General features: G+C 39.5%; 2 protein-coding genes across 2 annotated transcripts; both read right to left on the bottom strand.

The window, feature by feature from the left end:
* Positions 1-8,919: 8,919 nt before the first annotated feature.
* On the bottom strand, positions 8,920-9,402 carry LOC114580855. The gene has a single exon (XM_028699627.1). It carries the CDS (start codon positions 9,400-9,402, stop codon positions 8,920-8,922), a length of 483 nt encoding a protein of 160 aa, XP_028555460.1.
* Positions 9,403-10,718: 1,316 nt separating this feature from the next.
* Positions 10,719-12,059, bottom strand: LOC114580856. The gene is made up of 3 exons (XM_028699628.1): positions 11,861-12,059; positions 11,191-11,524; positions 10,719-11,100 (listed from the first exon to the last, which is right to left on the bottom strand). The coding sequence occupies exons 1-3, from the start codon at positions 12,057-12,059 to the stop codon at positions 10,719-10,721; spliced, it is 915 nt and encodes a 304-aa protein (XP_028555461.1).
* Positions 12,060-12,471: the final 412 nt, after the last annotated feature.

The raw sequence follows: 12,471 nt of genomic DNA on the forward strand, positions 1-12,471 counted from the left end.
ATAAAACTGAAGCAAAATAAAACAAAAATAAGAGAGGTTAAATACTGAAGCATGCTCTATAAATAAGAGAGGCTAAATAAAACTGAAGCATGTTTCTGTAGTATCCAACAAAAATAAAACTGAAGCATACTCCAACAAAAATAAAACTGAAGCATGCTCTATAAATAAGAGAGGCTAAATACTGAAGCAAAATTGAAATGTTAAAGAAAAATTTCAGTAAAATATACCTAAGAAGCTGCTCAAACAAAAAAAAGTGATGTTTTACCTTGAGCACGGGAGCAAGCTCTCTAAAATCCAAATCGATAAATGCTATCCTGCTTGAATTCCCCGGATAAGAAAAACTTCAAAGAAAAAGAAAAATACAGAGAAATAAAAGAAGAAGAATCAAAATCCAAACCAAATCTAAGAACTCTCTCTCAACAAACCTTTTGAACCCTGCTTGAGCACCGGTAGAACGGCAGACAAGGAAGAAGAAGAATGCCCTAGCTCTTGAACAGGATACGCCGTCGCCGCTCAATCGCCCAGCACGCGAAATTGCGAAAATAAATATTAGACTGGTTTCAAATGGAGGTTTATTACTTATTGATTCACCGATTCCGTCCCAGACCCGGTTCATGCTTGGACCGGTCCCGTGGCTGACGGCTCCCGCGTCCCGCCTCTGCTCCGCAATTCGCAAGTGCGAATTATTTTCGCAAAATTTTCCGCCCGCGCAGTTTAATCGAGCTGGCTCGACGATCAAACGAGCCGAACGAAGCTTTGATCGAACTAGAGCTCGATAATACATCGAGCTCGAAATTTTGCTCGAGCTCGATACTCGATAAGCTCGACTCGCGAGCTCGTTAACGAGTCGAGCCCGAGTCAGCTCGCGAGCCGGCTTGACTCGTTTGCACCCCTAGTCCTCGTTGCCTGCTTAGGGGAAGTTACACTTGCTCCTTGCCTCATAGTTGCCTTTCCGTCCCAGGCTAGGGTAGTTATAATAACAAAGGGAAAAAATAAATTCCTAAAATACTATAAGAAACACATTTTACAAGAGTTCTCCATCATTTCAAAATGTTTTCCATAAATATTTTGCTTAATTTATATGATGGTTCTATTTTGGTCCCTATTTAAAGAGTTTGGGACTAAATTGAGACTCTTACATAGTTTGTGATTATTTTGATCCTTCATAAATAACTTGAAATCATCTTGGTCCTTTTCTAGTACGAGTATAACTTGTAGATCATTTACAAACTATTAAACGATACCATATAATATTTATCATCTCATTAAATTACTATTGAGATTTGTTTAAGTCATATAGGCTCATGGGGTCAACAACTACATGGAATGCTCAATTAATGTTTATGTTTCTAATATAAATTTAAAATCTGTTTTCAAAGAATCATTGCTCGCTTACACATGTTAAAAGGTAGAGATTCTTGTAATAGCATAATGAGGGCTTACGCTATCATTGCTCGCTTACACATGTTAAAAGGTAGAGATTCTTGTAATAGCATAATGATGCCCTCTCTGCGTGTGTGAGTTTAATTCTTTTTTTGAAGTGCCATTTCGAACTTTGACTTTTGTCATGATTTATTTGCTGACTTGCCTTTCGCTTGTATGCCAGAGGAACTTCATTTTTAAACTCATTGCCAATTACATCCAATCCTGGGCAAGAATTTCATCGTTTTTTTCATGTGAAGAATGCTTCCCAGGTAGACTGTTTACTTTTCTATATGTTTTTGTATCCATTCTACAATGATGGATCAAACAGCCTAAATTTTGAATGTTATCATGAAGTTGTGTTGTTGTAAATATCTTGAAAATCTTGAAGCTGTACATTTAACAAAGATATATTATTTGAACCTTGACAATGATTTTTATTGATTGATCCTTAAATTTTCACGTAGGCTTCATGATTGGTTGTCGACTTCGCATTAACTTAAAATATTTTTCAATTGGGCTTTGGGACTGGCAATGGGTAATGAAGAAGTCTTTGAAAGTCAAGTTAAGTGTGATATAAATTAGAATAAGAAACGGGATATTTGATAAAATAAGAAATGATGGATTTAATAATGATTATGTTAAAAAGAGTGAGAGTTAGCACCTATTCAAGAAGGACGTTTAAAATAGATTTAGAGGATTTAAAAATGTACAAAGAGGGTAGAAGATGCACTAATTAGATAAACATATGACATTAATGTTGACAAAGGTTTAGAAAGAAGCTCAATTAGAGGTCACAAATTGGAAATTGCAAAAAATATTTGCAAAAAGTAGAGCTAAACCTCATGCAGCACTCAAGGCGTGAATACAGAGTAAGAGTTCATAATGCTGACTCAAGTAAATAGGATCAGGCTAATGATGCTGATGATGACGAGATGCTGGATAATAACAATAGACTATGAAATAAACTTTGTTCAGATACATTTCCTTTATGCTTTAGAAATAAAGGCTGGGTTGTTTCTTACTGTATTTGAAGTTATGAATTTGGGAGCCTTAAACGAAAAAATACAGTAGCAGATAGCAATCTATGTACAATATTAATGTACCATTAAACTTGTTATCCACATGCAAACTGGGAAAGAACAAAGAAGGAAGAATGAAGTGATAATTCTTGTAATGGGTGTTCTGAACATTAGGATAATGGTCATTTGAACTTTGAATTCTCTGGTTGCTACTTGCAGTCAGAGCATATACTTATAGCTAGGGGTGTCAATTTATGACATGACTTGAAAACCCTATCCGAACCTGACCTAAAAAATCCTCTTTTGGGTTGACCCGTTTAACAAATTGGTTGGGTTCGATTCTAATTTCTGGCCTGTTTGAAAAAGTGGGTTATTTCCTGGTCAACCAACTAACACGGAAATGACCCGCATCCCGCTCGCACATCCCGCCTGCACCTTGTTTACACTGGCAGACCCATGCATCCGCACCGCATTGTGTTGATAGACCCGCAACCCAATCTCATTGCATCGTGCCCCGCTCCCACCCGCGCTCGACCCCATGCCCTGTGACTCGCGCTTGACTTTACCAACCTCTTCTGCTCTATGCTCGCCCTGGTCTGCGTGTCAAGTTGGGTCGACTCGGATTTGTGGTGGGTTGAGTCTGGTTTTAGATTTCTAACCCGATTATGTAACCAGGTTGGGTTCGAGTTGGATCAGTCGAGGGCCGGCCAATTTCGGGTTAGACCCGAATCCGACTCAAAAACTTGTTTTGATACCCCTACATACTGTAGTTAGTAGTAGACTAGAAGTTTCTTTCATTATAATTGAAGGGCTTAATTTAAGTTAGGAGTTCATGAAAGAAAGGTTACACTCTTATCAGTCGGAATGCAACCCTTAGCTAAGGATAATTTACAATGTTTAGTTGATTCCATATGTTACTTGTGTCTATCATGAATTTTGTTCAAGTAGCAAATTTCAATTGAGGTGTGGAAATGCTTAGGAGATGAAAGAAATTTTTGGCTTACTAAACTTTTTAATATTATTTTAAAATCTTAAAAGATCCTAGATGAGTTGAGGAGTGTAGATACATATTTTATAAGAATAAAGGTGATGCACAAGAGTGTCTGAATTATAGAGGAATTAAGTTAATCTGTCATATATTAAAATTATGGTAGAGATAAATTGAGCATAGATTATGAATTGATATCGATGTTCTTAAAATTAGTTTGGATTCATGTCGGGTAGGTTTACTATGGAAGCTATATATTTGTTGAGAGGTTTACGAACAAGTATAGAGAGAGTAAGGTGGATCTATATATAATATTTATTGATTTAGAGAAAGCATATGATGAAGTTGCAAGATAAGTGCTATGGAGCGTTTTAGAAAATAAAGGAATTAATAATGCTTATATTCAGGTCAATAAGTGATGTAGAACTAGTATGCAAAGACTTGCATTATGAAATTAAACATAAGTTGAATTTAAAATCATCAAGCTATTAATCATGGGAATGCATAAAACAATGTTCAAACGAGTAAGAAAGGCATTCCAGAAATAGCAATTAACAAAAACCAAAGTTCTAGAATTCAAGAAGGATTAATCAAATCAATAACTTTGCTAACATGTGTTTGACAAAAAAGATTCAACACTTAGCATAGATTAGTCACTACCAGAACCATGCACTCAAATGATTTAAGAAGCTAGCGAATTTAAATTAACATGGAAATAGTGATGCCACTGTGATTTGGGCTTCAAAGATATCTACTTAAATGTATGAAGTAAGAGTAGAAAGACATAGGTATTTGCGTCGCTGTGATGCTTCCTTCAGATGGGGGTTGGTCTAGACCTATTGATCTTGAAAGGTTTGCTCCGTAGTGCCTTCCTTGTGTCTTGCTTCACAGTAGAGAAGAAGAGATGCTGGCTGAAATATGGAATGAGGGAGGCCACAATTTTTGCTATTTGGGGGAGATTAGGAATGGTGCGAGGTTAATTAGAGTGGAGGGGCTTAGGGGAATGGGAGAGTGGGATTTAAAAATGGAAAAGTAGTTTTGGAGAGAGAAAAGTGAACTTCGCAATTAATGGGCCAATTTTCCATTAATTAACATGAATAGTTCCAAGAGTAGACCAACCATCAGGAAAGGGAAGGGGTTGTCGCTTTTCCAATTCCCAACTAATTTTGAAAATGAAAATAAAGAAAGGCAATTAATGGGTCAAGTTCCCATTAATTAATATAAAGAGTTCCAAGAGTGGACAAACCATGGTGAAGGGAAGGGGTTGTAGCTTTTCAAATTTCTAACTAATTTTGAAAATGAAAATAAGGAGAGGCAATTAATGGGTCAACTTCCCATTAATTAAGATGAAGAGTTACAAGAGACAAGTGGGGTCCAATTGGAATCCCAAAGGTAAAAATTTCATATTTGGGAAATTTTGGATTGGGAACTGGGATGGGGAGGTGGTGGTGGTGGGCTTGCCATGGACGGTGGAAGGGGAAGGGGTGGCTAGCAGAGAAAGGGAGGGGAATAGGGGTTGATCGACGGTTAGGGAGGAAGGGAAAGGAGAAGAGTTACAAGGGGAAAACCAAAAACTCACCTTAATGGGCTCTTGGGTACTTCATTTGGCTTCTCCTAAGGCTTCACCACTCCACACTCACTCTCAGACAAGAGAAGAGGGCTAAAATTAGAATTCATTCAACAATAATCATCATCACCTTACCGGGGGAAGAGCCATATATATAGGCTCCACCACATGACAAGACAAAAAAGACACAAATGCCCTTGAGCATACAACATAACGTTAAGGAAAAGTTCACAAATGCCCTTGGGATTACAATATAACTTTAATTAGAGTGGAGGGGCTTAGGGGAATTGGAGAGAGTGAGATTGAAAAATGGAAAAGTTGTTTTGGGAGAGGGAAAATTGAACTTTGGCAATTAATGGGCCAATTTCCCATTAATTAACATGAATAGTTCCAAGAGTGGGCCAACCATCAGGAAAGGGAAGGGGTTGTGACTTTTCTAATTCCCAACTAATTTTGTAAATGAAAAAAAGGAAAGACAATGAATGGGTCAACTTCCCATGAATTAATATAAAGAGTTCCAAGAGTGGGAAGACCATGGGAAAGGGAAGGGGTTGTTGGCTTTTCCAATTTCTAACTATTTTTTAAAATGAAAATAAGGACATGCAATTAATGGGTCAACTTCCCATTAATTAACATGAAGAGTTCCAAGAGACAAGTCGGGTTCAATTGAAATCCCAAAGGTAAAAATTTCAGATTTGGGATATTTTAGATTGGAAACTTGGATGGGGAGGTGGTAGTGGTGGGATTGCCGTGGACGGTGGAAGGAGAATGTGTGGCTAACCGAGAAAGGGAAGGAAAGAGGGGTTGATCGGCGGTTAGGGAGGAAGGTAAATGAGAAGAGTTACAAGGGGAAGACCAAGAACTCACCTTAATGGGCTGTTGGGTACTTCTTTTGCCTTCTCCTAAGGCTTCACCACTTCACACTCACTCTCACACAAGAGAAGAGGGCTGAAATCAGAATTCATTCAAAAATAATCATCATCACCTTATCGGGGGGGGGGGGGGGGGGGGGGGGGGGGGGGGGAGGGAGGGGGAGGGCAGAGCCATATATATAGGCTCAACCACATGACAAGACAAACAAGATACAAATGCCCTTGAGCTTACAACATAACATTAAGGTAAAGTTTACAAATGCCCTTGGGATTACAATATATCATTAAGGAAAAGTTCACAAACTAAATTAAATCACATACAACACACAACAACTAATAATATAATGACTCAATCGTGGCCGTCGATCAACGACCCCTTCTATGATAAACTTTCCATGCATTGATGTCCCCATCATTCTCCCGGGGTACGAGAGATCTCGACTCCGTTGAGTAGGCGTCATGTGAACTCTCGTGCAGCTCCAACATATCTAGATCAATCTCCTGTAGCTCCTCACAATCTAGCCAAGTATTCTTAGTCTCGGGCTTACCTCTTCACTTATTTAGATCTCTTTTCTGTCCGCTATCCTTTGTGGAAATGATTTCATCACTTAATATCATGTCAATCTTATCCACATTAGGTGATTTGGTTAAATTGGGAAGTGGAGGTAGGCTAGGATGCTCACAAGGTGGGATCACACAAGTCTCAAAATCTTATCCAAAACGTAATCATTATCATTGATTTTCTTTATCACTTTCAAAGGTCCAGCACTTTTGGCATGCAGTTTCTTCACGGTTCCTTTTGGAAACCACTCCAGACGAATATGAACCATCATAGAATCACCCACCTCAAATATTTTATATCTTTTTTATGATATGCATGAAATTTGTAGCTTGCATTATTTTGTTCAATTCGGGTTGTAATTTCTTCATGTAAGTCATGCGCATGTGCTACAAATGTGGATGCAGACTCAGATACTCTATACCTAGGACACATAGGGATAAGATCTAAAGGTTGCCTTGGCTTGTATCCATAAACAATCTCATCAGGACTCAGGCCAGTGGTGCGGTTCATCGAGTTATTGTAGGCAAATTCAACAATATGAAGTTTTGAATCCCAATCTCTAACATGCTCTCCAATGAGGGTCCTTAAAAGATTTCATAAACTCTTATTGACTACTTCAGTTTGGCCATCAATATGGTGGTGAAAAGCTGTGAAGAATTGAAGTTTTGTACCCATTTTCAGCCATAAGGTTTTCCAGAAATAACTTGTGAATTTGACCTCCCTGTTAGACACTATGGTTTTGGGTAACCCATGTAGTCTAACTACCTCATTGTAATAAAGCTTGTCAATAACTGAGGCAACGGTTGTCTTAGAACAGGGTAATAAGTGAGCTATCTTGGAGAATCTATCTACTACGACACAAATGACATCATTCCTATGAATAGTCTTTGGCAGGTCTAAGACAAAATCCATACTGACATCCTGCCAATGGCAACTAGGGACGGGTAGAGATGTATGCAGGCTAGTGTTTTGCTTCCTTTGCTCGGCAAGTTGGCTGGTGTAGCACCAACTAACCAACCTAGCAACATCTCTCTTCAGGCTAGGCTAAAAGAAATGATACTCTACAACCTCTATGGTCTTATCATAACCAAAGTGGCTAGCAAAACCACTCGCATGGAGCTCCCAAACTTGAAATTCCTTAAGGGAGGTGCACGAGATGAAGAGCTTATGGGATCTAAATAGATACCCATCCTCAATTAGATAATCTTTAATAGTGCACTCAGGGCCTGAGGAGAGGATGGAGTAAATCTCCTTGAAGTCAAGTTACTCTAAATATTCTTCCTTCAACTGCTCAAATCCAGTGTCTTCTGCCCTCATCTCGACAAAAGTCATTATACAATGACTAAGGGCATTAGCAACTTTGTTCTCAACTCCAGCCTTATGCCTAAGGGTATAGGTGTATTCCTAAAGGAATTCAACCCATTTTCCATGGCAGGTATTCAGGTTCTTTTAGGAGTTTATATAACAAAGAGCTTCATGATCAGAGAAGATGACGAACTCTTACAATAACAAATAGTGTCGCCAATATCTCAGGGATTGAACTACAACATTAAACTCCTTGTCATATATGGAGTACTGCTGACGAATTTCATTTAGCTTCTCACTAAAATAGGCCACAGGGTGACCATTTTGGGATAGAACTCCTCCAATACCAATTCCTGAAACATCACATGACACTTCAAAGACTTTGGAGAAGTCAGGAAGTCTCAATATTTGGGCTTCCACCATCTTTTGTTTAATCTCATCAAAGGCTCTGGTGGCAGCCACAGACCATTGGAATTCCCCATTTTTCAGATAATTGGTAATGGGGGAGACAATGGAGCTGAAGTTCTTAATGAACCTCCTGTAAAGAGTAGCTAAGCCATGGAAGCTCCTAACTTCCCGAATGTTCCTGGGAATGGGTCATTCAGCTATGGCTTTCACCTTCTTGGTGTCAACAGAGACCCCTCGGGCTGAAACTATGAAACCTAAAAACACAACCTGGTCAGTGAGGAAGATGCACTTCTTAGAATTAACATATAGTTGTTTCTTCCTCAGAACCTCGCATACTTGACTGAGATTGTCTGAGTGATGGTTGACAGATCGACTATAGATAAGAACGTCATCGAAATAGATGACAACAAACTTACCCATGTAGAGTTTTAACACCTGGATCATGACTCTCATGTAAGTACTCAGGGCATTATTCAACTCAAATGGCATGAAAAACCACTCATAAAGACTATCCTTGGTCTTGAAAGCTGTCTTCCACTCATCCCCAGGACGAATCTTGATATGGTGGTATCCACTCTTAAGATCAATTTTAGAGAATAGAGTGGCTCCAAACATCATATCCAACATGTCATCCAATCTAGGGATATGGAAATGATACTTGACAGTGATTTCGTTGATAGCACGGCTATCATCAAACATCCTCCATGTATCATCCTTCTTGGGGTAAGAAGTGCTGATACGACACAAGGACTTATACTTTCTTTGATGAAACCCTACTGTAGGAGTTTATCCACCTGCCTTTTGAGCTTAGCATACTCAATAGGATTTATACGGTAATAAGGCAAGTTAGGGAGGGAAACACCTTGTGCAAGGTCAATGGCATGTTGTATATCCCTCAAAGGTGGTAACTGGTTAGGAAGGTCCTCAGGAAAAATATCAGAAAAGTCCAGAAGGATGGGCTGGACTTTTTGAGGAATGGTTCTATGAGGCTCCTTAGTAACCTCACAAACAACTAGGGTATAAAGGGGTGCGCCTTGGGCCACACAGGAATCAATAATATTGGCAGATACAAGGTCGAGCCCTTTACTAGGTTTCACAGAATTGGATTTACGTTCATCCTTGGACTTTGGCTGACTACGAAAGAACTTGATCTTCTTGCCACCATATTCAAACACACAGATGTTTGAACGATCACAAATGTGGACATCTTTATCAAAAAGCCAAGGGTGGCCCAAGATAACCTGACCCACATCCATAATGAGGATATTACACCAAACATTCTTCTTATAATCATAAAAAAATATGAGTATGAGGCTTCGTTCCTTCACTTCCAAGGCAATGGAGTTGTCCTAAGCTACCTTATATGGACATGAGTGGGGAACAAAAGACTAGGCTAGGCGGGTCACCATGTTGGAGAAGACAACATTAATGCAACTATCGTTATCGATGATAAATTTGCAATTATTATCTTTCAGCATGGTCTAGATGTGAAAAATGGAAGTACTACGGTAGTCATCAAACAATCGGGGGTGTGACGGTGCACATCTCACCAAATATAAGGCAGAAGGGTCCCATTCTGGATGCAATAGATGACATCAATATCATCATCATCCTCATCAAAGAATTTGCCTTCAGTGGTGAATGAGGTCAGCCTCAGGCTTAGGGTCATCTTCAGCAAGGTTTAAAATTGCGTAACTGCGCCTCGAGGCGGTTTTCGTCCGTGAGGCGAGGCGTAAGCCTCGAGGCGGTCTGAGGCGTAAGCCTTACGAACACAGAATTGCGTAAATGAAAAATTAAGGGTTTAAGCAAGAAAATAATAGCAGTAGTGGAAAATAAGAATGTAGATGCAATAAAATCATATCCCAAAGTACAAAATCATAAAATACTAGTTTAACAAAACTCCCAAAATACAAAAAACATATAAAATGAAATCATATCCCATCACTAAATGGGTCTTCAAGTGAATCTTCTTCTCCAATTGTATCTATGAATGCCATGTAATCTTCATCTTCAACATGACTCACTTTTCTTTTCCCTGTTCATTAAGATAAAAGATCATTATCATGTATTCATGTTCATTGCTCACTTGACATAAATGTAATGTAATAGCATATAAGAAGTTGTGGAATACCATTACTTGATTGTTGTGCTGCAGAGCTAGTGGATGTGCCAACTGCAGTACTAGTGGATGTGCCAACTTGATCTGCTTCGCCCCTCAAGACATCCACACTTAGATCTTCTAACTGTAAGTCTGATAATGGCAAATCTGTCTCATCATCTATGAACCACTCATTATTAGACGACACATCATCACACACTAATGGGTCCTCATCATCTTTCAACCCCTTATTCCTCAACCTACTCTCTCTCAACCTCTTGTTGTGCATAATATATACCAGAGAGTTCATTCTGAGTGTTGATAGCCGATTTCTTCTCTTTGTTTGCACTTGGCTATATGTACTCCAGTTTCGCTCACACCCAGAAGAAGAACAAGTGAGGCCCAACACTCTTACAGCAAAACTCTGTAACTCAGGGGTGGAATCACCAAATTGGATCCACCATTCAACTGTTTTCAAGAAAAAATATAATCACGGTGTAACTGCACCTCCCACCGAGCATCAACGATATCCCAAATCTCCCTATAACTTGCCTCCTCTCCTCCCAAGTTGTGTGCAATCATCTCCTTGGCCTCATCCATAGCATTATAAATAAAACCCATAGCTGATTTTTTCTCTGCATCCACTAAGCGTAGAACTTGCACTAAGGGTCTCGTGCTCAAAATGGCATAGGTTACAGTAGCCCAAAATTTATCATTTAGAATTATCTTTCTTATTTCCTTCCCCTCACTTTTCTTCCCCCAAGTAGAATTTAGCCATTCAGTAGATGTAAACATTGCTTCCAAAGGTTGCCTCACCTCCATCAAGCTCTGCAGTGTCAAATAGGAGGTGGCAAACCTATAGATTCACAGTGCACAAATGTAAGAACTATGAACATACAGTAGGATTCGTAGGAATGATTTGCAATGTACAAAATTAAGAACATACCTAGTGGTTGCAGGGCGAATGATTTCTTTCTTTGAAAACTTTCTCATCAAGCTTAAGACCCAAGAGTGATTGTAGATGAACTTCGTAATCTTCTTCGCCCTAGAAAGTGCACTCTTGTGCTGAGGTAAGTCACCAAGATCCTCCAAAATGAGATCGATACAATGTGCTGCGCAGGGTGTCCAATATAGGTGTGTCCTCTTCTCCATTAACATCTGACCAACTGCTTTGTATGCACTGGCATTATCAGTCACTACCTGGACAACCAATTGCTCCCCAATCTCCTCAATAACCCCATCAAGTAAATTGAAAATGAATGTAGCATTTTTCACCTCCTCTGATCGTAAAAACCGTGCCGTAGGGATTGTTGACAAGGATGTTAATCAAGCTCCTGCTCTTCATGTCAGACCATCCATCTGACATAATAGTCACACCAGTCTCAATCCATGTCTTTTTAATCTCCTGAATGCTCCGCTCTGTGTTCTGCAGCTACTCATTTAAAATCCATGTTCGCAACTCATACATGGAAGGTGCCTTCAACCCTCTTCCATACAATCCCACAGACCGCAACATACTGAAGTAGGCAGGCGATGTAGCAACATTAAATGATATTGCATTCTCAAAAAAAACCTCCCAATGTCCATGCACACCTGTCGCCGACCCTCTCTAGTACCAGCTGCAGGGATCATCTCTGCTTCTCCTCTATCCGCTCCTGGAGTAGTCATATACTGATCCATAGGACCCCGTGCACCTCTACTATGTATAGTGGAGGAAGAGCCCTTTCCACTCTCGCTCCCAAAATAAGTACCATGCTCGACCCTTTCATCAAATTGCTCCTGTTGTAAGTGTTTAGCAGTGGTACTTTTCTTCATGTAAGAACTTATTTCTTCCTTCACATTGTCCGGCACTTTTGCACACGATGCTACATTCTTGTGAGAGCATTATAAGTGCTCCTTCATGCGGGTTACTCCGCCCTTCACCACTTTCTCACAAAAATTGCATTTTAAATAGACATAGCTCTTCTCTCCGCCGCCAATGTCAACTTGTACACTATATTTCCAAGAAGGATCCCTCCGCAATGACGAAGACCCCTTTTCCTTGCCTCTTACCATGATCCCTAATGAAAGAATCGAAAATCACACAAAAAATTTCCAAAAATCTAAAACCCTAAAATTTCTTTCACTTCAAAAATCTAACCAAAAAGTAAAAAAAAAAAACCTAAAAACCTTTTTGGACTTCTCCTACAAGGCGGCGGGAAGGTTGGCCGACCAGACGGGAGCCTCA

The sequence above is a fragment of the Dendrobium catenatum genome, unplaced genomic scaffold, assembly GCF_001605985.2.
Source record: "Dendrobium catenatum unplaced genomic scaffold, ASM160598v2 fragScaff_scaffold_1348, whole genome shotgun sequence".
In the NCBI taxonomy this organism is placed as follows: Eukaryota; Viridiplantae; Streptophyta; class Magnoliopsida; order Asparagales; family Orchidaceae; genus Dendrobium; species Dendrobium catenatum.

What these genes read in the sequence shown, in the direction of transcription:
- LOC114580855 (XM_028699627.1), bottom strand. Translation starts at nt 9,402, where the DNA reads ATGGATGTGGGTCAGGTTATCTTGGGCCACCCTTGGCTTTTTGATAAA.
- LOC114580856 (XM_028699628.1), bottom strand. Translation starts at nt 12,059, where the DNA reads ATGAAGAAAAGTACCACTGCTAAACACTTACAACAGGAGCAATTTGAT. An exon ending in AGAGATGATCCCTGCAGCTG is followed by an intron (nt 11,525 to 11,860) that starts GTACTAGAGAGG and finishes TTTTACGATCAG; the next exon opens with AGGAGGTGAAAAATGCTACA. An exon ending in ATTCGCCCTGCAACCACTAG is followed by an intron (nt 11,101 to 11,190) that starts GTATGTTCTTAA and finishes GTGAATCTATAG; the next exon opens with GTTTGCCACCTCCTATTTGA.